This window comes from Hipposideros armiger, unplaced genomic scaffold, assembly GCF_001890085.2.
Source record: "Hipposideros armiger isolate ML-2016 unplaced genomic scaffold, ASM189008v1 scaffold_377, whole genome shotgun sequence".
Taxonomy (NCBI): domain Eukaryota; kingdom Metazoa; phylum Chordata; class Mammalia; order Chiroptera; family Hipposideridae; genus Hipposideros; species Hipposideros armiger.
Genome location: NW_017731727.1, coordinates 309641 through 334505, shown reverse-complemented (window position 1 = coordinate 334505; position 24865 = coordinate 309641). Strand labels below are relative to the sequence as shown.

The 24865-nt window shown below is 48.0% G+C and overlaps 1 protein-coding gene across 5 annotated transcripts in view; it reads right to left on the bottom strand.

Moving 5' to 3' along the window:
* Window positions 1–24865, bottom strand: part of FRMPD3 (FERM and PDZ domain containing 3) — a 106968-nt gene that overhangs the window by 57484 nt on the left and 24619 nt on the right. For 2 of the 5 annotated variants that reach the window (XM_019662467.1, XM_019662466.1), the window contains exons 2-4: window positions 9045–9199; window positions 5782–5884; window positions 2635–2680 (exon numbers count right to left, since the gene is read on the bottom strand). In XM_019662467.1, the coding sequence (XP_019518012.1) occupies window positions 2635–2680; window positions 5782–5884; window positions 9045–9192 (297 nt within the window). In that variant the 5' untranslated portion in view covers window positions 9193–9199. Of the gene's footprint in view, window positions 1–2634; window positions 2681–5391; window positions 5447–5774; window positions 5885–9044; window positions 9200–24865 lie in introns of those variants that run through there. The other 3 variants (XM_019662468.1, XM_019662469.1, XM_019662470.1) reach the window with 3 other exon arrangements.

Sequence of the window (24865 nt, the reverse complement as noted above, 5' to 3'; positions counted from 1 at the left end):
CTCTTCATTCTGCACCTAAGTTTGGACATTTGAGTTTAGTTCAGGTTGCTGTGATGGCTGGAAGTTGGGTTTCCTTCATTCCTTCAACAAACATTTATCAAGTGCCTACTCTGTGCCAGGTGCTGTTCCAGGCATTGAGGATATAGTGATGAACAAAACACAATCCCTACCCTTGTGGAGCTGACATTCAAATGAGGGAGCTAGACAATAAGTGCATATACATATAATATTTCATGGGAATTTAAAATGTTACAGCCATTCTGGAAAATAGTCTGGTAGTTTCCTTCATAAGCTAAACATACATTTAATATATAATCGAACAATCACACTTTTGGTCATTTGTCCCAGAGAAATGAAAACTTATGCTCACAAAAGCCCTGTACTGGAATGTTTCTAGCAGCTTTATTTAACTAGCCAAAACCTGGAAACAACCCAGATGTCCTTCGGTGGGTGGATAACTGAACAAACTGTGGTACAGCCACACCATGGAATACTACTCAGCAGTAAAAGGGAATCGACTATTGATACATGCAACGACATGGATGAATCTCAAGGGCACAGTGCTGAGTGAAAAAGAAACAATCCTAAAAGGTTACTATTATTCCATTTATATAATATTCTAGAAATGATGAAATTACAGAAACTGTAGAACAGGTTAGTGCTTGACGAGGATTGGGGGGTGGGGAGGAGGTAGGTGTAGGTATAAAAGGGCAACGTGAGGGGTCCTTTTAGTTAAAGAACTGACCAGTATCTTGACTGTGTTGGTGGATATATGAAACTACATATATAATAGACTGACACTGAACCATAACCACACATTGTATTGATGTCCTGGCTTTGGCTTGGTTTTGATATAGTACTATAGTTATATAAGACGTAGCCATTGGGAGAAACGGGGTTAAGGGAACACAGCAATGTCTCTCCTAGCTTTGCAACTTCCTGTGAATCTACAATCATTTCAAAATAAAAAGTTAAAAACAGGCCAGTTATGATAGAAAAATTAAACAGTATCAGGAGATAGTGACAGATAGATGCTATCTTAGAAAGGGTAGTCAACAAAGTCAACAAGGGGGTGACGTTTGAGGGGACCTTACAAAGTAACCCACAATGGGTCTCTGATCAGAGCAGTAGATTCTAACCACACAACAAGTATGCTTTTCAGGGGAGAACTGATGGCTATTTTCATGACAGGAGATTGGGGGGTGGGGACTGGCTGCCCACTGCCCACTAGACAACTGTGCGTGTGCAGTAAGGTGGGAAGAGAGCAGCCTATTGGTAACACCCATTGAGGGGTGGAGCTTCTCTGCCCAGAGACAGAGAAAAGTTGTGATTGAGAAAGATCTAGCTGCCAGGGAAAGCATGAGCGAGTGTGTGTACATGGGTGCATGCATGTGTGTATGTGTGTGTGTCTGAGAGAGAGAGAGAGAGAGAGAGAGAGAGAGAGAGAGAGAGAGAGAGAGAGACATAGAGGGAGAGAGAGAGAGAGAAGGAAAATGTATGTGCGTATGTGAATGTGTGTGTGTGTGTGTGTGTGAGGTTCACAATGACACAGAGGAGAGCTGGGGGCCACAGGGAGAGGCAGTGAGTGCCAGATTTTGAGTTGAACCCCATCCCCCTGACTCACACCTGTGCACTGTCCCTGGCTTTACACAGAAACATCATCTCTTTCTGGAAAATCTTTCCCTCTATCTCTGGGAAATCCTGCCCCATCCTTCAAGGTTCAGCGCAGGTGCATCCTCCTCAGTGAAGCCTCCCGTGATTTCATGCCTCTCCTGAGGCTATGGGATGAGGGTGGAACATCAGTTCTGGGGTGCAGGGGAGTGTTTGGACACTGGGAAAAGACAACCAGGCTGGAGGTGAAAGGAGAGCTCTGAGTTTTGCACCTGGATTTGTGTGTTTGAGTCAAAATTACTAGAAGGATGTAACCAAGTAATGGACACTAGGCCTTCTGAATCCAACCCTTGAGGAGAGAGCCTAGGAAATCCTTATTTTTAATAAGTAGTCCCAGTGACTATATGGTCAGGCAAGTTTGGGAAACACCGTACTAATCTAAATCCTCAATTTACAGATGAGGAAACAGGTTCAGAAAGGGAACTGACTTTTAACTAGTCACACAGCCAATTAGTGACTGAACCAGGACGAAGTTCAGCCTGTTTGTGAAACTATACCTCCCCAGCAACTTTAGGTTAAATTCCCCACACACAGTGCTGGGTCTCATACACTGCAGGCCATTTAGTAAATACCTATATGAATGAATGAATAAGATTAGCACCTACTGTATGCAAGGACTTTATGGAAGTTAGACACTAGACAAGTACATTTTGATGGGGCACAGCAAAAAAGATGTAGAAAATACGTCTAGGACTGTGGCAGCGGGCAGCTTAAGTGGGGTAAAGGGGAGAGCACAGGGCAGAGCAGAGCACTTGTATAGCACTACAAAATCCTCAAGCCTTGGACGTGCAAGTAGACAAGATGTTCAGAAGGTGTGCTTTAAGTTCACTCCTAAATTTTTGGCCCCCAAAATGTTGGTTCTAGTCTCTCCTCCCACCCTCTCTTCCATCACTGTCACTTTCCAATATGGGGTCCTCTTGTCTCAGTCAGGAGGAATGGCGGATGGCAAAGAAGCTCACTCACCTGATGAGTGTGCAGAACTGTAAGAACGATGGATTCCTTAGAGCTCCTACAGAGAAAAGAGGGAACAGGAGAGTAGTGTATCATGCACTAGGTATTCATCTGGCACAAGAAGCAACACCAGAATTTTCCCCTGGGCTGCATTCAGGTATATGGATTAGGACAGAGGGCAATCTGATTATCTGCATGGCTGCCTCGCCTCCCATGATTGGTGGCAGCTGACATAAACTATCCATATAGATTCACACAGGCATCTGAAGATGGTAGTACTGTTATCTTTGAGGTTGTCATTTTTCAGGTCTTCTTTTTATGTTCCTTATCACATTCTCTCTGTAAAAATCCCCAAACCTTAGGAGCCAATTTTATCTGTAGACTAGGAAATTCTCAAGGAAAACTAAAGGCCTGAATTACGGAACTCAAAGGGCACACAGTCAGAGTCTTGGGAACCATGTACCACAATTATTGGCAATTTGGTATTTAAGCAAGAGGGGAAGTTCAAAGGAAAAACCCAAAGGAGGTCATTTGGTCATCGTGACTCATACTCAGCAGATTTGTTGAACTGAAGGACCAAAATATGAGAGCCAGAGAGCCACAGATGAAAGCCAGGACTGTCCAGACAGCAAATACTCAAAAGGATGAAGAATTTGAAACTCTTCCGACAAGAATTATGCCAATTATCAAACGGGCTGTGAGATATGAACATTTTCTCCCAGAAATATGAGTATATAATCCTTTTAAAGAACTAAAAGCACTGGAAAGAGTTTGCCTTGATGAAGCAGCCCGTCTCCTTGCTGGCCTTGTTCAAATGTTTCTGGGAACAAAGGTCTTCAAGAAGCAGGGTCAAGATGTCCTTGGTTCTGGGTAGTCAAGAAATGCCAAGGCCCCCTGCTTAAGGACTTAGGACATTACTCATAGTTAGTGAGGCAAAGTTCAGGGAGGAATCAGCTCCAGAGTCTGGGAAGCTCCTAGGAGAAGGGAGGAGTTATGTTCCAGGGAAAACATCACAGAAAAACCTGTCTCTTGAACAGGGCAGGGGCATCGTGTAAGTTGGATTATGTGAATCGTCTGCTCTGGCCCCGGCCATGTCTCCCTATTTCATGTAGAATGAAACCAAATTCCTTACAGTGGCTACAACTCTCCCCATTTCTTACCCTCCTCCACATGCTGGCTTCTCTCCTGGTCCTCAAACATGCCAGACATACTCCTGCCTTAGGGCCGCTTCCCTGGCTCTTCTTTCTCCAGCATCCTCACGTCCTTCAACTCTTTCTTCAGATGTCACCTTCTCAATGAGGCCGGCACTGGCCAGGCTATTTAAAGTTGCATTCTGCACCCCTGTGCCCAGCATTCCTGATCCTCTTTATCCTGATCTGCTTTCTATTCTTCAATAACATCCATCAACTTCTAGTAGACTGTCCAATGACTTATTTATCATATTTATTGCTTATAGTGTCTTCTTCCACTGGACTGTAAGCGCTAATGCACAGGGATTGTGCCTGTCTTATTCACTGCTGTATATTCAGTGCCTGGAACAGTGTCTGGTGCACAGTAGACACTCAATAATAAATATTCATTGAATGAATGATAGAATGAATGAATGATCCACTAGCCCCTGAGGTTATCAAATGAGTGAGCTCTATTGTGACCCTGAAGGAGCTCTGGAATCCCTCACAAAATGAGGCCACCTTGTTCAAGGGTAGCAAAGATATCCGCTAGAAGCAAAGCCAAAACTTCTGAGGGGTTGGGCTGACAGAACCCTAACATGCCCTGGTGTGGTGGTGGAGGGGAAAGGGTGGAGGGTGGGGCACTACAATGGACAACTGAACTTGCAAAGAGACAAATTAAAGATCATTGAGCTGAAGGGGGAGTTTGCCAAGGAAGCCCTGCTGTGGCTTTCAGGAGAGAGCACTGCAAACCCCTCCAGAGCTAGAGAGCGTGCCGTTCCATACACAGAGCTCTAAGTCTGCCTTTGAAGGGGAGGCAGGGGCTTGGGTACAGGTGGGCTTTGGGAGAACAAGAAAGATGAGTGGGATGGAACCACTCTGAACCAAGAAGGGTTGAAGATGCAGGCAGAGCTGGAGAAGACTACACAAGGCAGAGAAAGAGAGTGAGAGAGAGAACATGATTCCATGTGGGGGGAAGATAGCCAAGGTCCTCAAAACTAAGGTTATGTTAGCCCATGTAATTTAGAACGTTCACTTCTATCCTCTCCTTCCTTCTCAACAAGTCTATGCAAGGGGGTGTGAGTGTGGTATGTGTGTGTGCATGTGGTAGGGTGTGAGGCAAAAGAGTGTGTATGATGTGTGTGTGTGTGTGAGCATGTGGCACATGTGGGTATGGACATATGTGTAGTGCATGGTGTATGGTATGTGGTAGTATGGGGTGCGTCTGTGTGTGTGTGTGTGTGTGTGTGTGTGTGTGGTATGTGGTGGTATGGTGTGCGCGTGTGTGGTACGTGATGACATTATGGTGTGTTGTGTGTGTGCGGTAGCTGGTGGCATGGTGTATGTAGCGGTAAGGGAGGAGAACGGTCAATGTGATTACTCCCATGTACAGACGGTGGTCGTCCAGGCACTCCTTTCTCTCTCTCATCTGTCCCCATCTGTAGAAGGCATGAAGGGGTCACACACACCGTGAACAAAGTCCACAATGGCAGGTTCCCTTCCTCAACCCACTGGCTAGGGATTCAGATTTTCTTCTCCTTGTTTTTTTTTGGGGGGGTGGGGTGGGTGGGGGAGAAGCAGGAAACAATGTCTTGCTCACACTGTGTTTATCTCAGACTGGTCTTCTAATGGCATGTTTGGTTCTCCCTGGTCACTTGGTCTGTCCCACTGCACAGTAAGTGAAAAACAAAGGGGCCTGGGTGAGGGAAGCAGCTGGGTGGAGGGAGTGAGGTGAGTTTTGGCAGGAAGCTGTCCTTTGTGTCTGCTCACATCCCTGGAGAAGGTTAAACCAAAGTGTGTTAGGGCTTCTGAGGCCCCAGAAGGGCTGGTCCCTGAAGTCCTGGGTAGCCAGAAGCCCTGGCTAGGGCTGCTGTTCCTGGGAGGGCTCCTCTGTCAGAGCCAGGGAGGACCGTGGAAGCCCTATGCCACTAGTGGGTCAGGGGAGGGGGCAGTGCTCAGCTCCTGCCAAGGCCCAGAAGGCACCTGTTACCTGATGAGTTCTATGACCCTCTTCCTGGGGGCTTCACTCACGTCCTCCTCATTAATAGCCACAATCTGGTCACCAGCCAGGAGCTTGTCCTCAGAGGGGCCTCCTGCAGAGGAGAGGAGAGAGGTGTGAGGGTTTGGGGGCCACTGCTGGAAAAGCACAGGTCTGGCCAGCAGTCACCAGTGTCTGAGGGAGCTGAGGCCTGCGGGAGATGGCATAGGCCGAGTGGTGTCAGTAGTGGGGGTTGTGTTTGAGCTCTGTGCCGCTGCTGCCTGTAGCAGTTGGAGGGCAGAGGACTGAAGAAAGACAATGGAGTGGCCATCCTTTGGCTGGGAGAAGTGTGGTAGCAAAGGCCTCAGATGAGGTTAATGAGGGCTCTCCAGGTTGGTTCTAAAGAGGAACACAGACTTTCATTTCACCAGGAGGCATCTGCTTAGGCACAAAGAATGACTTCCAGACTACTGGAGGTGGTACAGGTGATAGGAGGAATCTTCTTACTTGAACATTATTCATACTCACTGCTCCAGAATGACTTAGGCCTTCGCTTGCCTGAGGACAGGGGGATCAACTAAAAGACCCAAGGGGTTCATTTTCTTTCAATTCTGAGGGATGCTCCTCTCCAATAAGTGTGGGGGCGGGGAGGGGAGGGGAAGGCCCAGACTCTAAATTATGGGCAGTTCAAAATTTACGTCCTCTCCTTCCCATCTTTATTGTTGAGGTTAAAAAAGCAGACCTGTTTGAGGGATGTACCTTCTTGGTTGGGGTAAAGGGTCGGGGGAGAGAGGTATAGGCAGTGCTGCCTCTGGTGTTTAGCAATGATCTTCTTGGAGTAAAGCTTTTTAGAGATTCAGGAACAATGAGGAGTCAGACCCAGCCTTACTCAAACCTGAAAGAAATGTTTAATGATATGCCCCAATCTCCCCCAGCCTGGACTCTTGTTTGTGTCCACTTAAAGGGCTAGATCCCAAATGTTCCTTCTCTCTACAAAGAAGTGTGCTGTGCAAATTCCAAAAATATGACCCCAAACCAAGCAGTTATGTCACTTGAGCACACAGCTCAATGGCTCTGGAGTGTGGGGCCTGTGTGCTGAGGGTGGCTATGCCGGCTCAGCCAGCAGGGTTCACCACTCCAAGTGCAACAGCCCTCAACCCACTCAGCCAATTCTCCCAACAGCACAGTGACTTCAGGAGCAGACAGCGTGGTGGTGAAGAATCCACTCTTTGCAGCCAGCCAGACCTGGACTCTAATCCCAATCTGCATTCTCTAATTGGGTGACCTTGGAAGAGACATTTAATCTCGCTTCCCTCATCTGTAAAATGGGAAAATAGCATACACATCATGAGAAGGTTGGGAAGATAAATGAGATGATGAGTGTACAGCACTTAAAACAGTTGACTGGTGTTGGTAAGAATTTCATAAATGGTAGTTATTATATCCTCCAAGGGAGAGTTCCTTCAACTAATTTCATTCTACCTACCTCTGCCCAAAATGCCAATCTTTTAGGTGAAGGCCACTCTACCTATTCCCTCCTTCCTTCCCTCCCTTTGTCCCTTCCTTCTTTTTCATGGAAATGGTCCTCATGGAACTCAACTCTCTGATGGCAGTGATGGGGAGCATCGATCTACTACTGCTTTCACACACTGGTTTGTTGGCATGCTCGACCATAATCAATCTCTATAGGATATTTCTTGTCTTTCCTTATGGTCTCAAATACAGAACCAAACAAGTCTGCATTTGGGAGCCACCTGGGCCCAATGCAGCTCTGTGAATCAGTCCAAGTCCTCACAGGGCTGGGCCGGCCAGCTCCACGGTTTCCTGTGGCCCTTGCCTGTGGCTTTCCTTCTCTTCACTTCTCCAACTCTTCCTCTTCATTATATTGGGTTGTCGGAAAAGTCATGACGCATTTTTGCAACAAAAAACATAGAAAAAAATACGTCATGACTTTTCCGACAACCCAATGCCACTTGAGGCTGAACCCCTGGTCAAGGCCTGAGGGCTTCCTTCTGCCCTGTGAATTCTGTCTCCTTTGAAGTGAAAGAAGGGATTCCTGGTGGCCTGTTACTAAGTTTTATCTGGTTCCTCTTACCCAGGACAAATTTGATTTCTGAGTGGAGACTAAAAAACCTTTTGCCAAACTGCATGAGTGACTCGGGAGCCTTAGGTCAGCCACCAACTCCTGTACTGAATTGTATTTTTTTTTCTCTATGCCCTCTAGTTGAAGAGAGAGCTTACAAAAATCTTTTTCTTTTCCTTTAAGGATTGCAAAATTCATCAACTTTCTGCTAGACCAGTTTGTACTCTGGCTGCTCCTCTTGACTGAGCCAGAAACTGTTGTAAACATCTAAAGCCTCAGGCCCAGAAAGTCAGGAATGAAGATACTTTCTCTATGTCTTTTCTGTCAATGCTTAGCAGATTTGGAACAAAACAGTGCTTAGGCCCTTTCCCGTTTCATTCAGGATGGCACGTTTCACACTTCAGGTAGGGCTTTCACTTGTTCCATCCTACTTGGCCCCATTCAAGCCCCATTTCTCCCACGTGGCATCAGACAGGCTCAGGTGCAAATCCTGGCTCTGTTGCTTTCTAGCTAAGTGACCCTGGACAAGTCATATGTCTTCATCTCTGGCTCAGTTTTCTCATTTGTAAAATGGGAATGATATTACTTACCTTGCAGGCTTGGCTGTGAGGATTAAACAAGATGGTGTAAAGCACACAGTAGGTACTTAATCAATGGTAGATGTTGTTATGGTCACTATGGCATTCAGAGACTTCATTTTCCTCTCCTCTCCCACCTATGGTCTGTATCCTGATTCCAGTCTTCAATGGCTGACCTATTTCCTGAATGTGTACCAGTCTCCACAGCCTGATGGTTAGGTTCTTGGGAATGGGAACCGTGTCTTGTACTTTCCAACAACCTTGCTGGGCTTAGAGTAGGCAATCTATAAATACTTGTTGAATTGAAATTAAATTTCTCATCCAAGGCAGTATGGCTCTTCAATGAAGGTTCTATGCAAAGGGAAGCTTTATTCAGACCCAGATGCTACTAAACCATCAACGGCAGCCTTTGCCTCAGAGCCCCAAGCAGCCTCAATGATTTGTGTCAATCAGTCTTAAAAGACCAGCTCACTCACACAGTGATTGGCTTGCAAGTCTTCAACCACTCTTCACGAATTCCTTGGCAACACAGTATACTCAGGAGCTCTGCTCTTTGGGAAGATGTGTGGGTATTGGGGGATAAGGGCCAGGGGTACACGCTGAGGGACACCTACCTGGCCTCACAGATCGCACCACCACAGGCCTCTCACTGCCAGCCACGAAGCCAAAGCCATATATAGGGTCTCGGTGAATGGTCACTTGTCGCAGCGTCTCTGCTGGCAGCTGCTCACATTCCATATCATTTGCGCTCTCTTCCTGCATCACATGACTGGGGGGAGGGGAAGATGGGAGCAAAACAAGATGCAAAGGCAACTAAGCCTCAGAACCAGCTGGGAGGGACACCAATTAGGGTGCTGGCCATGCACCCGAGAATTCACACACTCAGCTTCCTGCATCCTCTGGAACCAACAGAGGCGATTACCACCACCTATTTCAGATTGGAGTAAGAAGAGTATAGCAAGGAGAAGCCACTGATCTACGAGGCCAGAGCCAACAGAGGAAACTGGTGCCACAGAGCCTGACATTAGAGTCAGTCCTTTCCTCAAGAGATTGGGACTCTAGGAGGAGCCTAAATGCAAGTGTGTTATTCTGAAGGTTAATTGATAGCACCCATTGAATTGGCTATTAGCTCCCTGAAAGAAACCAACACCTTGAGGAAAGAGACCAGAAAACAGGCAAGCATGTGGGGAAGGACTGTTAAGTCGCTTCCACATGTGGGGGGGGCACCTTCATGAAGTCTTTGTGTGATTTTTAAACTTCAATACCCTTTAGGTCATAGATAATAAGCTATATAGATGGCATATGTGTAAGGACCGCTGCCCTACACAACTGTACATATGCCAACGTATTTCAGTGAATGGGACAACTGGAAAATGGCTCCTGTGGGCAAGAAGGCGAGCTGCGTCCTGTGGCTGCCAGCAGACCTGAACCCCAGATGAGCTGGGAGAAGAGAAATTGCTGCCCCACTATCTGGGAGGGATGACAGAGAGCTCTTCTGATGCCGACAATGGAAGTTCCTGTAGCTGAGGAATTGCACAAGGATTTTATAAAGGTTTCACAGCAAGGGCCAGGGTGAGGCATACTGCAGGCAAGTGCGGGTCTGAGCCCTGCGGGGTGAGGGCACTTCCCAGGAGCAGGGAAGGAGGTCAAGACCGGAATGAAGGGCCAACGGGCAGGACAGATGGAGGTGGAAGAGAGGGGAACAGAGGCAAGAGACCCAGAGCCTGAGCTCCCTGACTCGGCACCACTCTACCCTCCAGATTTCTGGCCCAGTATATGGGTTGAGTTCCCTAGCCTCAGTGCGTGTATCCTTGAACATTAAGGTTCCAGGGTGAGCCCTTCTGAGTAAGATACAGAGGGCCAGGAGCTAGTTAATGAAGCTAGTGTGAGGTTTGTAAAAGAAGTGGGAGGTGCTGCCACTATGAGTGATTGTTGACTAGCTAAGAATACCAACTTCCTCAGTAGCAAATGGTCTCAAGCAATTAGGTGGTTCATCAGGACACAGATTCAGTCATTAGAGAGGAACCTTAGGACTATTTATGAGGGGAAAAGATTTAGAGTGATTGTATAAAAGAGAAATGCATAGTCCTGGGTTTTTCTCTATCATAGAACACGGGAAGGCAGACAGACGGTGGCTGATTCAAATCCAGCCCCATTAACTCTAGCTGCATGCAAGCAGGCTTGCGGGGGAGGGTCTGTCTGTTGCCCCTTAGGACTGCTATGATGAGGTCAAGCCTCCTGAAGGTGAATTCAGAGACTGGCTCCTTCCCTCCCACACTGCTAAGACAAATGGTCACCTCAACAGAAAGTCACTCAGAAGCTGGAACATGGCTGGCTGGTGTCCTGGATAGGGACCGTCCCAGGACAGGGGTTCAGGGAGGGTGGCCTCAGGCTGGCACCTCTCTCATTTCTGCTCCCGGTGGCAGGCAGGAGCCTGGCCTTGAACGGAGCCAGAGAACATCTTCCTGCAACTGCCGTCTTGCGTCATCCTTCGGGATGCTTCTGAAATGAGCCCTTTGCCTCCTGTCATCTAACCTTATTGACACAAAAGAGGCTTCTACTTGGAATGACACCAGCTCATTTCTGACACGGGCAGCAGCCACGGCAGGCTAGAGGATGAGAGCCTGTGGGGCTGTGCAGACTGTGGTGTGAGGAGCAGGGACACCAGCAAGGAAGATCCAGGCACACATGGGAACACTCCATGTACTGTCCTGAGCTCAGGGCCCCAGGCCACTGCAGACTCAGTTTTGCCACCTTTTTCTTTTCCGAATCTGAGGACACTTCAGTCTTCACTGGGCTTTCAGGCACTGCTAATAGTGATGAAAACAGACACTCCTGGAGCCAGAAGAACCAACACATTAAGAGCCTTTTCTGACACAAGCGTTTTGCTTTACTGTTTTGACTCATGTTAATCCATCAACAAGTATTTACTGAATGCCTACTCAAATAGTCAGAGCTCCAGGGGACACAAGAGAGGTCACAGGTCTCTGCCATCAAAGAGTTCCAGTCTAGTGGAGGGAGAAGCGACAAGTGTATACTGAACAAGAGTATTAGAGTGGTAACTGTGAACTGTATATGAAGTCTATTAAGATCCAGGTTGTGTGTTCAGAAAAGGGGGTGGGAGAACTGGAGAAGCCTCCACGGAACAGGCAGGGACTGTGCTAAATGGCCAGGAAAGGGCAGTGATGGGAAGAGAGACAAGAGGCCAAGCTCTGGGCATGAGCAGCCCCCATCTTCCCACAGGGGACCCAGATATTTCTCCCACAGCCACAGACATGTCTCCAGGTGTGACTGGAGCACATTCATCCCTGGGTTATTCCTGAGTTGGACAAACCGTTCCTAACTAGACCCTCCCCAAATTCTGCAAGCAGCCCTTTCCTCACACTGCCTGGGCCTTTCCAGGCCTGTGTGGCCAGGGAAGAAACACCCGCATTAACAGACCGGAAAGCCATTTTACAATGCAAATGGAAGTTGTCGGTTCCCTCCTGGGTTTTGCATTTTCCAGGTCTGCAGCTCAGTCCCTCTGAAATTTGCTAAGTGCCTGGAGACTTGGGAGCGACACTGAAGGCAAGCAGTGACAGATGACAGGAGTTCAGCTGTCCATGGGTCATGTGACTTCCCTCCTGGGGGAAATAGACGATTTGACTTTGAAAGACGTTTGGCTTCTGGTACCTTCAAAACAGGGCAACCCTGAACAAAATTATGAAGCAGCCAAAACGTATGGTCTCCCCACCCCACCCAGCATTGATTCTGGGACCTGCTATTTTTTTCTGTTGTTTGTCCCAAGGCACACGGTGCCTTCGCTCTGTCCCCTTCCTACCCAAGGCCACCAAAGATATCCCCTCACCCTGTGCAAGGCTTGCCCTCTCTAGTTAGTGGCCTGGGTAAAGGCCTAGCCTTTTTCTTCTGCCTAATGATAACAACACTTTATAGCCATGTGGCTCTTTTCATTTTTACACCCATTACCTCATTTGAGAACAGGTGCTTTCACATCCATTATCTCCTCAGTCTCTAACTGTCCTGCCAAATAGGCTAGGCGACTGCTCCTCCTCCATCCCAGCTTCCAAGGTAGGCAAGGAAGAAGTGACCTACAGAGGTGAAGCACATTAGCAGCCCAGCTGGAGCCAGATCGCTCTGACAGAGCCCACAATCCTAGCACTCCCCACCTACACCCACTCAGGGGCCTGGACCCTCTGGCTATTGAGTCTCCACCACAGGGCTGGCCCAACCCTGTGGCCAGCAGCACTCAGAGTCCTGGCCAGGTCTGGATGGCCGGCCCACAATCCTAATTAACCTGTCTCTGATCCCGTTCACTCAGAGTTGTTGGGAGAATGAAATGAGATCATGGCTACGGAAGCACTTCGGAAGGTTAAACGTATCATGCAGATGGCAGAGGTGGCGATATTACTGGTAGCATTACTTGGAGTGGCCAGAGGGGCAGAGAAAGAGAGCTGGAGATAAACTTCATCGGCTTCGCAAAACCCAGGCCCTTCCTCCGTCAACTCCTTGCCACTAAGAGGCAGCCCCCAAATGCACTGTGTCCCCTTGTTTTCCAGGCAGCTTTATCTGACCCAACTATCAGTCGACCTGGCTCCCTGTAGATGCCCTGACTCCTGTTCCTCTGTGGCTAAACTGATCCCTCCTAGCTGACCAAGGAGGGCTTGGCAGCTGGCGCTCACACTGACAACTGTTGCTAGGCAGGACATGGCTAAAGGACAAATGAAGTGAGAAGAAGATGGATCGGTTCTGAGCTGATGCTCTCTCCCTTGCACTTTTGGGCAGGAAGACAGAAATATAACCGCTTCGACTCCCAGGCATCAGCTTTCAGTTCTCCATTCCACCTCGCCCTTGGCTCCTTTTTCTTTACATTTGGTTGGCTCCTTGGGGAGCCTTGTCACTCTGCTCACAACTAGAGGGATTTGGAGCCATGTGGGGCCAATTAGCCCTCTGATTCCAATCATAGGAGCCTGACTCTCCCAGAAACTCTAGGGATTCCAGCATGGCAGCTGGAATCCCAGGAGATGCCATCTTCTCCTGGTGGCAGGGATGGGAGCCCCATCTCTGGGGCTCTGAAGTAGCTGCGCTGGGAGCCCTCTTGTAAGTGGCTTGAACACAAACACTTCTTCCTGTAAAGGAGCCCTCACCTCTGCTGCTCAAACTTGAATGTGCGTATGAATCACCCAGGGGTATTGCTAGAATGATTCTGGTGCGGTAGGTCTGGAGTAAGGTGAGATTCTAATACATTCCAGGGTGGCGCCTATGCTGTTCGTCCACAGACCACACTTTGAGAAGCAAGGATCTAAAAGAATGCTATTCTCAGACAATGGGAGGACCACCATCAGGTGGGAGGACTGAGTTACTCTGTTGGGTTATGGCATTGAAGGCCCCATGAAAACACAAATGCTATCTTGGAGAAAGGACACAAATTCATGCAGAGAACTCACTGGCTGAATCAGATTTACCCCAGGAGAGAATACAGAGGGCTCCAAACAAATATGAAATAAGACAGATAAGCTTGCATTAGGAGAAAGGAGAGAAAGATCTGAAAGACGGGGCACCACTTAGTCCTACTGAAAAGTTTGGTCAGCAAAAGGACAACCTGAGGATGGGAAACATCTGGGAGGAAGGCAAGGGAGATGCTGAAAGAGAGGACAGTGCAGAAAACAATAGCTGCCATTTCTTGAGGACTCACTGAGCACGAGGTACTATCCACATATTGCCTCACTCAGCCTGACAACAAGCCATTTTACAGATAAGGAAACTGAAATTTGGGAAAAGTTTTATCTTGCTCCAGGACACACACCAGTCTACACTGGTGGAATCACCATGTTAACCTGGGTCTGGCCAACTCCAGAGCCAATTTTCCTACGTGAATTTTGCCAAGCACCTCTGGACTAAGCAGTTGCCCAGCAGAGGATGAGTAGGTAAACAGAGGGCCACCCCAGTGCTGTCTGTCAGAGTAGCCTCCCTTGTAGTCTGGTAGTCACCACACCAGAGAGCACATATTGGAGACCCCAGCCCCAGGACAGACTTCTTACATGCCTCTAAGTCCACTCTCCTATATGGGAGGCTCAGCCCCTAAGGCCTCACCTGCCTGTTAACTTCAGTCACCATCAGGAAGAAGTCTATTCACCTCTGGTCATCCCTCAGAGGCCAGACTCTCATCCCTACAGTGGTGGTGTGTTCATACCCTAATGTCACCCTTATCTTCCCTTCAAACCCTTCCACTGTGCCCGCTGGAACTCTCAGTCTATAGCAAACTCCCCTATAGCCTTAATTTATTCTCTGAAAGTGCCCTTTATCTTCCTTCCCAATGGAGGCCTGGTTTATTCCTTGATGACATCACTTCCTCACCAGCCCTCTCAAGTGGAAGCTGTTTTTTTTTTACACCTCTCAAATCTCAAGACCTTCAGGACATGTAGGTAGGGTAGGTGTCCTCCTTGCTTGCCGTGCCTCCTCCAGGCTATTACCCCTTCCTTCTGCAAAAAAAAAAATCCTGCTCCATTAAGGAACATGCCTCCCGCCCAACTTTATTCCTCTTCCTCCCTCCTCGTTATCTACAACCTCCTAGGTAGTCCCCATACTCACTGAGGACTTCAATTCCTAGTCATATATGATCTCCCCCTTTACTCCAAGTCTTTTTATTTTATTTTGGTAATATACTCATAACATAAAATTTACTATTTTAACCATTTTTTAAGTGTACAGTTCAGTGCCATTAAGCACACTCACACTGTTGTGCAACCAGCACCACTATCCATCTCCAGAACTTTTTCATCTTCTCAAACTGAAACTGTACCCATTAAACACTAACTCCCCATTCCCCGCTCTACCCAGTCCCTAGCAACCACCATTCTATGTTTCGTTTCTATGAATTTGACTATTCTAAGAACCTTGTATACACGAATTATACAATATTTTTCCTTTTCTGACTGGCTTATTTCACTTAGCATAATGTCACCAAGGTTCATCCATGTTGTAAGCATGTGTCAGAACTCCCTTTTAGAATCCGAATAATAGTCATACACACACACACACACACACACACACACACACACACAAACACATATAGTAATACCTTGATTTGCGAGCATAATTCATTCCGGAAACAAACTACTCCTATTGCAGGACATCGCTCATTTACCATGTTCAAATGTATTAGAAATGTTTGCTCATCTTGCATAACACTCGCAAACCAAGTCACTCGCAATCCAAGGTTTTACTGTATATCACATTTTATTCATCTGCCAACACTCACTTGGGCTGTTTCTACCTTTTGGCTATTGTGAATAATGCTGCTATGAACATGGGTGTACAAATATCCATCTGAGTCCCTGCTTTCACTTCTTTTGGATATATACCCAGGTGTGGAATTGCTGGATCGTATGGTATTTCTATATTTAATTTTTTGAGGAATCACTATACCGTTTTCTACAGTGAGTGCATCATTTTACATTCGTAACTGTAATACACAAGGGTTCTAATTTCTCCACATCCTTGCCAACACCTGTTATTGTTTTCTATTGCCTTTTTTTAATAATAGCCATTCGAATGGGTGTGCCTCCTCCAACTTTTGATATCATCATTGTTGAATTCAACATCCACATGGTGATGAGGAGGCCTCCAACAACTGCTTCCTCCACTTCTCTCAGTCACTCACCCCACTGTCACACCTAGACTTTGGGCCGTCATCAGATATTGGGTTGTCGGAAAAGTCATGACGTATTTTTCTATGTTTTTCATTGCAAAAATGTGTCATGCCTTTTCCGACAACCCAATATTATACCACCTCCCAGTCTCCCTCAACAGCCTCCCACTCCACGTCCCCATCTATCCTACCAGTTTACCTTCATAAGGATTCCTACTGCAGAAATCATCAGAATAGTTCATGATCACATAATCTCTTCCCACTTGGTATTTCCTTTTCCTGGAAACCTCTTCCTCCATTTTTCAGGTTTCAGAGGCTACTCTTCATCCTTCAGGTCTCAGCTTAAATGTCACCTCCCCAGAGAGGCTTTCCCTAAGGGCTTCCCCCTAATTATTCACTTTTCTTCTCTCTTTCAAACTCCTTATCTTCACTTCCTTTCATGTCCAGATTAGAGCTCCTGATCTATCATTATGATCATTCTCTTGCAAACACTTTCAACTCCCTTACTTCCTCTTCCTCCGTTATACTCACCTTGCAAAAACCTCACTCCTTGCTGAACTCAACCAGATGCATTCTCCATGCCTGCATATGAGTAGCTGAAGGCGGCTGGAGAAAAACCTCACAACTGGGTAGATGGCTTTCGCTTTATATTCACAGTCTCAAACCTGGTGTGGGTTCTCAACACTGTCTGGCTACCACTTTCGCAATCCCTAAGATGACTATTTCATAGCTCCTCTTCCCTCCTTGATCTTCCTCACCTTTCCATTTGTCCCAACAAGTCTCAGCTGATGACATTTTCCCATTTGTTATTGATAAAACAGAGCCATCAATTGCGAGCTCTCTCATCTGACTACCACCAAATCTACACTCTACCCTGTCTGCATCTGTACCCATGATTCCTTTGTCCCTCCTGTTAAACTGGAGGATCTTTCTTCTATCAATGGCAGATCTGTTCATCTCTGCTCTGGTACCATCCCCTCCCATCTTCTGAAGGACTTTGCTCCTTTCGGCATTCACTCTCTTACCTACATCATCAATCTCTCCATTTGTCCGGAATTGTGTTAGCATGCCGATGGAAATTGTCTGTCCTTAAGAAAACAAACAGAAACCACCTCCCTCCACTCCACAGTTCCCTGACACTGCCCCATTGTCCTGCTCACCTTCATAGCAAAATTGCTCAGGAGTTTTCTACACATTGTCTCCACTTCATCTCCTACTTGCTCCTCAAACCACTGTAATCTGACTTCTACATCTCTATCACTCTACAGAGCCATTCTTAAGGTCATGAATCATCTTCAAGATCATGTCTCCCTCCTCATCTTAGTCAGCTTCTCACTGGCTTTCGACAGAGATGACCGCTCCCTCCTCCTTGGCTTCGGTGACTATCTCCTGACTCTTCAACTACCTTTCTGCCCAGTTTTTATTAGTTTCCTTTGTGGCTTCTCCCTCCTCTGCTTCATCGCTACATACTGCAGTTCTTCGCAAGTCAGTCCCAGGCCTTCTCTTCTTTCTCTACTCTCTTTCCAGGTGATCTCATCACTCCCCAGGCTTTAAATATAATCTATATGTGGACAACTCCCAAATTTGCATTCTACCCACACCTCTTCTGTGAGCTCCCAAACTCTTATATTAGTCTTCCAACTATTTCTTCTCAAGTCTCTGCTTTTATGTCACACAGGAATGTCAAACTTAACATGTCCAAAACTGAACCCTTGATTCCCCGCCCCCACAAATCTAAGCCTCCTGCAGCCTCCGTTATATCTCAGTACAGGGCACCACCATCTCTTCTATGACTCAAACCAGAAACCTCAGAGTTATTCTCAAGTTCCCATCTCTCTCTTTCCCTCAGCACCCCCTGATCCCTCTAATCCCTTTCCACAGTTGTTCCCTCAGAATATGACCAACACTCTTCATCTCAATGACTATCGCCCAGTTCAAGCCACTCCCATTTCTCCCTTGGATTGCTGCAGCAGCCTCCTTTCTGGTCTCTCTGTAGCCACTGCTGCCCCCTTCTCAGTCTGGTCTCTACAGATCTTGCAAAAGTCCAAATCAGATCCTATCACTCCTGCTTCAAACCCTGTAGATATTTCCCACTGCAAGTTAATGGCATTCAAAGTCCTTTTCCATGGTCCACGAGGCCCTGTGTGATCTCTTCCTGCCCTCCTTGCCAAACCCCTCTTATGCTGCTCTTACGCTTGCCTGGAACAATCTGTCTCCACTGGCCTCCTTTCAGTTTCTGAACACAGCAAGTTCTTTGCCACCTCAGGGCATTCCCACTTGGTATTTCTTCCCTCCTGGAAACCTCTCCATTCTTCACCTGACTGATCTTTCATCCTTCAGGTCGCCACTTAAATGTCACCTCCTCAGAGGTCTTCCCTGAGAACTCTGCCCTGGCTATCCCTATGACTGCAACCTGTTTGCTTCCTTCATGAGACTCATCATGATCTGTAATTATGTATTCATTTATGTGATTATTTGACTGTAAACCCCGTAACAGTATGGACTATGTCTCTTTTGTTCAGCAGCGAATCTCTGCCACCTAGTATGGTACTTAGGTCATAGTAGATGCTTAATAAATATTTTTTAAATGGCTCAATGAATGCACAGATAGGAATGATTTTGAGGCATACAGATTAGCATCCTCTGACCATTCTGACGCAGTTCATTATCAAATGCCTACTGGTTCTGCATGTCTGTGAAAGACAGGTTTCTGGATGGGGAATCTGGTCGGTGGAAGAAATCTCTCAACATCTCTGGCGAAAGACAAAAGTTGGGAGAAAATGGAGTGAAGGGAAGGGTACAAGGAGGGTCACCCTTTAAGAAGAAATGGGAACTTGAATGGCTCCAGTCCTTTTAGAGATACCAGCGTGGGAATCTAACAGCTATCCCTTCTCAGGAAACAAATGTTTCTTTAAAGGGCAAACAACTTTTCTTTCAGGGTGGCCAGAGGCTGGGGTGGGGGCAGGAGGACTTTGGATAGCCCTTCCCACTCCTGAAAGTCTCTGGTTAGACAATCTGGGTACTTTTCTAGGGCTGCCTCCCACTTTCCCTCCAGGTCTGCATGGCCCTGCGACTTCCCCCTCAGCTAAGCTCGGAAAGGCATCTTCTGAGAAACCTACTGGTGCCTGGATTCATTTTCTTGTTGTCCAAACAGATGCTTTCCCCCAGTGGGCTGGAATGGAGACACCTGCCACCTGTTCTAGTAAGTCACGAGGGATCAGGTAGAGAGAACAAAGCCATTTTTCCTTCCACAAATACCTGAGAGCCTGCAGTAACCTCCCCAAAGGCCAAGCCCATGATGCTTCCTAGAGGACAGGGCAAGAGGACACTGCAGAGGACCCGCTTGGCAGCCACTCCTTTCCCTCCCAACTTCTCCCTTCAGGGGCTACACATCCAATAGGCTCAGACACATTGTCTAATAGGCCCAGACACGCTCCTAAACCCTCCCTGCTGGGGCTGCCAGCCTGGTGACAGATGTGAGGGCTGTGCCAGATGTGAAGCTGATGCCATATGGCACCATGGGTCACAAGGTCTGAAGCTGCTGCCACTGAGCTGTGGCAGAGTTAGTGTGGAGATCCTTGCAGTTTAGCCCTCACTCACCTGTCACTGGCAGAGGCAGTGAGGGGGAACTGGAGCAATGAAATATTCACGAGAGCTTGAAGGAGTTGTCATGTCACTCCAAAGAGCCCTGGGCACCCCAGCCCCCACCTTCCATATACCATACCAAATATTTCTGAGGGAGACAGAGACAGAGATTGACTGAACCCGAGGGGGAGAGATGAGGAATGGAGGGGAAGACAGCTGAGTAGGAAAGGGGGCCAGACAGAGCCGGGAGGGCGGGGAGAGGTGAGGCGAGGCAGAGAAAACCAGACAGAAGCGGAGAAACTAGACAAGAGGAGGGCCTCGGAGACACTGAAGGAGAAAGGAGAGGCTTAGGGAAGGCAAGGCCGACAGAGAACCTGTGCCTGCCAATTCCGGTTTGCGTTAGCTTTCCGGAGTCCCACTCCAGTGCCTCTCCTGTTCTCTATATGCCCTTGCGCTACCCCCAACCCACCCCTGGGCTCTGCCCTCAGCCTCCTGCTACTGGGAAAGGGGCAACACGGTAAGAGCCTTCTGGTACAGGGCTTGCAGTGAGCAAACTCTTCGGTGAGGAGCACTGTGATTATGACATACCATACCGACAGTGCGCCGGCACCCTTCCTCTTTCAGAGACAGGGATGTGGCAAGCAAGGAGCAAATCTGAAGCAGCTTGAAGAAGAGACCCAGGCCACTGTCCCAACATAGGCCAATCCCCCAGCCACCAGCGGCTATATTTTTCTCGTGAAAGAGAATGAGATCAAGAGGAGAAAACAGGAAACGGAGAGCATTCCAGAAGGTGGTCATGATGGGAAAAGTGGAGCTGGCATGGAAGGGAGTGGCAGGCTGAATTCTCCCCCTCGGTAAATACATCTCTCTGAGGCCAGCCTGGGCTGCAGAGTTCCGGCACAGAGCACTAAGCCAGGAGAGGGTCCCTGGCCACCCAGATGGCTCTCTCCTCTTGAATCCTAGCCTCTAGTCTGCCAAGGGCTAAACTGTAAACAAGGCTTGGAGGCTGGATAGGGGGAGCAGGTGTGGGCAGGAGCTGCTGGGAACATCCCAACAAGTAGCTGCCTCCAGTAGCCAAAGACCCTCAAATAGCGCCCCTCTGGGGGCTGCTTGGCAGGCGCCGGCTGCACAGGACTCTGGGCAAAGCCTTCTGAAGCCAAATGAACACCTAACTCTGCTGGCTGGCTGGGCTGTCCCCCTCCTCTCTGTGAGGCTACCAGGCATCGATGGTCTGAACCACCAGCCTGGGATGCCCCCAACCTGACTGGCCCAACAGCCAGAGAATCTCAGAGTTGGCAGGGACCTTGGAAGTTATTTACTTCACCTTTGTCCACCCTCTGCTGACTTCCAGAAGCAGCAGGGGAAGGCTTTCTAGAGGAGGACTGCAGCTGGGTAATACAGAAGGGGCCAGGTTGGGGCAAACGGAGAGGGAGGACACGGACAGCAGGCCCAGAGACAGAAGGGGAGCAGGGGGGCTGGGGCAGGAGGCATGAAGACTACAGCCTGAGGTGGGGGCGGGGAGGGCGGGCAGGGTGCCGGGAAGAGGCTAGCTAAGAAGCAAGAAGCTGGAGGAGACCCAGGGAGACAGTGAGGAAATCTTTTATTTGCTCCCACTTCTCATGTCCCTGGCTCTGTGAGGGCATAGGGTCCTCTTCTCAGTGCCCCCCTCAGGGAGCTTATGTGGAGACAGGCAGGCCAGTCTAGTCATAGCTAGACAGAGAAAGGCACATCTATCCTGCTGTTTTGCCGAGATGCCCATCTGCCCCCTCCTTGCCTGAGATGATGCAAGTAGTATCTGAAGCCTAGGCACCATGCCCAGCAGGCGCCAGGCTGACCTCTTGTGAGGGTACAAACAGGAGGAACCCTCGGCTTCCGCCCGGTGTACCATCTCCAAGCTGTCCATCCAGGAGTAGAGGGTGGGGGCAGGGCAGAAATCAGGCCAAGAAGCAACTCGACAATAGAGGTTATGTAAGCAAAGGCCTGGTAAACTCATGTCACCCTGTCTGGAGGTATCCAGAGATGCCACCTACAGCCTCAACAATGAGACACTTTCTTCTGCCCATCTTCATCTTCCTGCTGAGAAGAGGGAAGGAATTATAAGGTTTTTCTTAAAGAAAAAGGAAGAGCCTATGGGATCAGAAAAGGGAGAGGGAGGTTGGTGAACCCTCCCCCCACAAGGAATAAAAGCCAAAGGCAGGAGCAGGTGCTGAGTGACCATCTCAGAGGGCGTGAGTTAGCACCCAAACACTGCAACCTTCCCCATGTTGCTAGTCTGGGCACCCTGTCTGTTTCCAGGAGGTGGGTGCCAGTAAAATTGCAAACTTCAAAGGGCCTGTGGGCTTGTCTTTGGGTTGGGGTGGGGGGTGGTAGTAAGAAGACGGTACCCTACTCTGCAACCAGGCTTGCGAGAGACAGAATCCCAAGGGATCCCAAGAAGCCACAGGCTTCCTACTCGGCAACACAGATTCAAAGATGGACCCCAGACTTGACTCACTGAGGTAGAAAAGCAGACCTAGGCATTTTAGAAAGAACCAAAAGGGTAAGGAAAAATGATTTTTTTTTCTCAACCTTCAGTTACCCAGAACATTCTACTAACCAGAAAAGCCAAGCATTCAGGTTTTGGCATTACAGCGTATTTGCATTTTGTCAATGATTAAAACCCACAGAGCTAGGACTCTATTCCAGAATAATGCAAACTCAGCTCCCGTCTCCCTTCTTGTAAGGGGAACAAATATCAGAGTCCTTTGCTTTGCTGTGAGTCACAGCCTCCCTCAACCCGTTTTAGATAGCATTCATTCATATATGCAATAAAATTTAACTGAGCACCTACTATGCTGCAGGCATGGTTCTGGATACTGGAGATACAGAGATAAAATAGGCCGAGTCTCTCCCTTCAGGGAGGTTGCATTCTGAGGTGGGGACAGGTATATAAACAGACAAATACAAAACCATGTGTTACACGGCACCACAAGAGGCAGCAGAGGATGCTATCGGAGCACAGGGGAGGGCCCGTTTCCCCCCACTCCCTGACTCCCAGCAGACCCAGAGCTGAGTGGTGAAGGTGAATAGGAGTCCAGTAGATGGACGACATTGAGAAGGGCATTCGAGAAAAGGAATGTCAAACATGACAGCAAACTAATCATAAGAAGATTCTGTAAAGGGGGAAACCTCTAGGTATTTAAGCCACTGCAATTAAAAGAACGAATCATAGAATACATTCAGGCAAACGTGAAGGAGAGTTTTCATTTCTGGTTGCACAAGTGATGGCAGAGGACTTATGTTACCCACTGGCCCCTTTCATGTGGCCTTGTGAGATGATGCAGTGCACTCAGAAGAGGCCACAGACATAACCAGGGACACAGCCCCCCACTGGAGTTACCAGTCATACATCCTATGTACCACCCAAAAGCTACACATGGAAGGCCCCCCTCTCACGTCACAGAAGGAGGCCAGAAGGGTAGATCGCCAGCAGATGCACTGAGATCCAGCCATAGTAATGGAGACCAAAACCACGAAGCTCACACACCCCATTTTGCCCACACTGAAGAGTGTCCCTGGAAGCCAGCTCCATGAATGGGCCAGGGCAAACGGTGGGAAGTTACAAACAACCCCAGTGAAGGACCAGTGATGCAGGAAGAGCCCCTGGGGACCTGGCCACATTCTGTTCAGCTCACAGGGGCCAGCTTCAGGGAGGAATGGATGAAAGTCAATAGGCACAGCAATACTACCATTCAACTACCATACTGCAGTTCCTGCTACTGAAATCCTGGCCAAGAAACAAACCCCCTCTCCCTCCCCAGGAGGTGGGAAGATGGCTTTGCTCAGCATTGCAAGGCTCTAAAAACTTTTTTAAAAATAAGTCCTAACAGACGTACTCAGATAGAGCCATAATGTCAGATTAACAACTCCAAGCCAGCAGACCAGACACTTGTCTAATTAATAAAACTTATAAAGCAGAACAACTTATTGATGTTACAGGCATGGCACTTAGTACAAGAAAACCTAATCTATGCAGAACACTCCATGTTCTTTAGGAAACCCTTTCTCCTACAGTCTGCACAATCCCTTCTTTAATGCAACGGGGCTGTGAGAGGATGGAATAATGCAGAGCTCTGCACAACTGGCTGGGAAGGGGGCAGCTCAAGGAGCCCAGCTGGGGAAGGCAATGGCACCAATCTGCCAACGTTTAGTTCGAACCTGTGCTTTGGAGGCTGCGGCTCTGGGCTGGAATCCCAGCTCTGTGGCAAATTACTTAACCGCTCGAGCCTCAGTTCCTGCATCTATAAAATGGGGCTCATGATAGTATCTACTTCAAAGTACCGACATGCAGATTAAACATACAAAGCAAGTGCTCAATCAATAGAGGCTATTAGCAATTATTATTATCATTGTCATGTTTAGACACCTACTAATAGGCTCTGCTGTCCTGATATAGCCCACTGGGTTTGTCTTTCTCCACAGAAGGTAATGGGAATGATTTGAAAATTGGTTCAAATCTCTTTGGACCTTGGGCCTGGACTTCAGATTTACAGAATAAAACGAGTTTTGCTGTGGGGAAAACAAACTCTACTTGACTACTTCATTTAAGCCAACTCCTCATCCTATTTCTAGTGGTTAACAGAGAGAGCGCTTAAGTAAGGCCAGATGGAAATCACAGCTCTGCCTCTCAGTAGCTGTTGGCCCTTGGACTTGTCCACTTCTCAGTTTCAACCACCTCAATGTCCTCATCTGTAAAATGGGGAGAATATCAGGAACTACCTCACAGGGTTATTGTGAAGATTAAATATGATAATACATGTAAAGCACTTAAAACTATGCCTGGCACACAGAAAGTGCTGGGTGAATGCCAGCTACTGTTCTTATTGTATAGGGATTCTTATTACTACCTAAAGAGCTTAACACAAAGCTTGGCACATAGTAACAGCAGCTACTATGATCATCTGTACTCTAGGTGAAGATGAGCGACTGTAGGCAGAGGAGCAGAAGGGAGATCTGGGTCTTTCTAAAGGGGGGATTACCTTAGGATAAACTCGCCCTTGTGATCTTAGATGCCCCCATCGCTTGAATTTTACACAGCTCAAGAAAAGATACTGACAGGTATGGGCCTGCGTATTCCCATTCTCCAAGGTTTTTACAAGTAATGGACCACCTCACGGTGTGGGCTTGCCTCTCTGGCCCGCGAGGCTTTGTGAACGCCGAGGC